This window comes from Etheostoma spectabile, chromosome 21 (assembly GCF_008692095.1).
Source record: "Etheostoma spectabile isolate EspeVRDwgs_2016 chromosome 21, UIUC_Espe_1.0, whole genome shotgun sequence".
Classification (NCBI taxonomy): domain Eukaryota; kingdom Metazoa; phylum Chordata; class Actinopteri; order Perciformes; family Percidae; genus Etheostoma; species Etheostoma spectabile.
The window spans coordinates 7659466-7661335 of record NC_045753.1 but is presented as its reverse complement, the minus strand read 5'-3'; the positions used below and the strand labels follow the sequence as shown (position 1 = coordinate 7661335).

At 48.4% G+C, this 1870-nt stretch overlaps 1 protein-coding gene across 2 annotated transcripts in view; it reads right to left on the bottom strand.

Moving 5' to 3' along the window:
• The window catches only part of josd1 (Josephin domain containing 1), a 34851-nt gene extending 32987 nt beyond the window's left edge, over positions 1-1864 (bottom strand). The window contains exons 1-2 of one of the 2 annotated variants that reach the window (XM_032501642.1): positions 1328-1864; positions 1108-1236 (exon numbers count right to left, since the gene is read on the bottom strand). In XM_032501642.1, the coding sequence (XP_032357533.1) occupies positions 1108-1236; positions 1328-1683 (485 nt within the window). In that variant the 5' untranslated portion in view covers positions 1684-1864. The remainder of the gene's footprint in view (positions 1-1107; positions 1237-1327) is intronic. The other variant, XM_032501641.1, reaches the window with a different exon arrangement.
• Between the last annotated feature and the right edge of the window lie 6 nt (positions 1865-1870).

Sequence of the window (1870 nt, the reverse complement as noted above, 5' to 3'; positions counted from 1 at the left end):
AGATGAATACCACACAGAGTTCTAGCAGCAAACACATCTCTAGAACAACTGTTATGAGGAGACTGTGCGAATCAGGCCTTCATGGTCAAATAACAGCTAGAAAACCACTGCTAAGGAGAGGCAACAAGCAGAAGAGATTTGTTTGGGCCAAGAAACACAAGGAATGGACATTAGACCAGTGGAAATCTGGGCTTTGGTCTGATGACTCTAAGTTTGAGATCTTTGGTTCCAACCGCCGTGTCTTTGTGCGACGGAGAAAAGGTGACCGGATGGATTCTACATGCCTGGTTCCCACCGTGAAGCATGGAGGAGGAGGTGTGATGGTGTGGGGGTGCTTTGCTGGTGACACTGTTGGGGATTTATTCCAAATTGAAGGCATACTGAACCAGCATGGCTACCACAGCATCCTGCAGCGACATGCAACATCCCATCCAGTTTGCGTTAAGTTGGACCATCATTTATTTTTCAACAGGACAATGACCCCAAACACACCTCCAGGCTGTGTAAGGGCTATTTGACCAAGAAGGAGAGGGATGGAGTGCTGCGCCTCCACAGTCACCAGACCTGAACCCAATCCCTATGGTTTTGGGTGAGCTGGACCACAGAGTGAAGGCTAAAGGGCCAACAAGTGCTATACATGTCTGGGAACTCCTTCAAGACTGTTGGGAAACCATGTCAGGTGACTACCTCTTGAAGCTTATCAAGAGTTTTCAGTTATTTCACACTTTTTTGTTAAGTACATAATTGTGAATGTGTTCATTCATAGTTTTGATGCCTTCAGTGATAATCTACAATGTAAATAGTCATGAAAATAAAGGAAATGCATTGAAGAAGGTGTGTCCAAACCTTTGGCCTGTACTGTGTGTATATATATATATATATATATATATATATATATATATATATATATATATATAGTTGTCTGCCTGACCCTCATATTGAGTATTTAGGGAAACAACAAGGAGAGCATATGGATATACTACAGTGACAATGGAAACCATTTATGTGAGCAAGGGTGGAAAAAAAATCTTTTGTCCTTCAACTCCCATACACTTTCATGTGCAGGAATAAAGAGAAATGGAAGTTTTCGGCGCCAGCCCTATATACCTTCTTTTATCCCACCAAACTGCCTCAAACCCTCGGGTCTGCAGGGCCGCCATAATGACGTTTACATCATAGTTCCCATTTCCCAGCATGCTCTTCTTGTGAGGCGTCACCAGAGTGCTGGGAGAAAGCCTGCAACAAGTTGAGAGATTAAAAGATGATCCACAACATTTCATGTACACGGGCTAAATATTGAAATAGATTGGTGAGACAGCGTTCCCACCTCTGGTAAATCTCCTGCAAGGTGTCCCTACTGAAGGCCGTCCCGTCCTGGAAGACGTTATTGAGCGCGTGCAGGGCGCACAGCTCCCTCCGCTGCTTCTCGTGATAAATGGCTGGAGGTGTCAGAGAGGGCGGAGGAGGCAGTGGGGGGGTAAGGGAGGAAGAGGAAGATGAGAGATCCTGCTGTTGCTGCTGCTGAGAGTCCTTGGGTTCTCTGCACCTCCTCTCCTCCATTCCCACCGCCACCTCTCCCCCCCCTTTCTGCCTGCTGACCTTCCAGGGCATGCAGCCCAGCTCCTGTAGGCCGCCTCGCCCCTTCCCCTTCCACTCACCAGCTGGATACGGAGCGCTTCCCATCCCTGGACGTTCACCGCCCCAGCCCCTGCCGCCGCCACCACCACCACCTCCCCCAGCTCCACCACTACCTCCACAACTACTACCTTCAGAACGCTACATCAGCATCATTACAACCATTGTCATAGCAACCTCTCAGCCGCTTGGAAGAGAGGAGCTCGTGTCTCTGTGTATGGCCACAGGGGGGGGG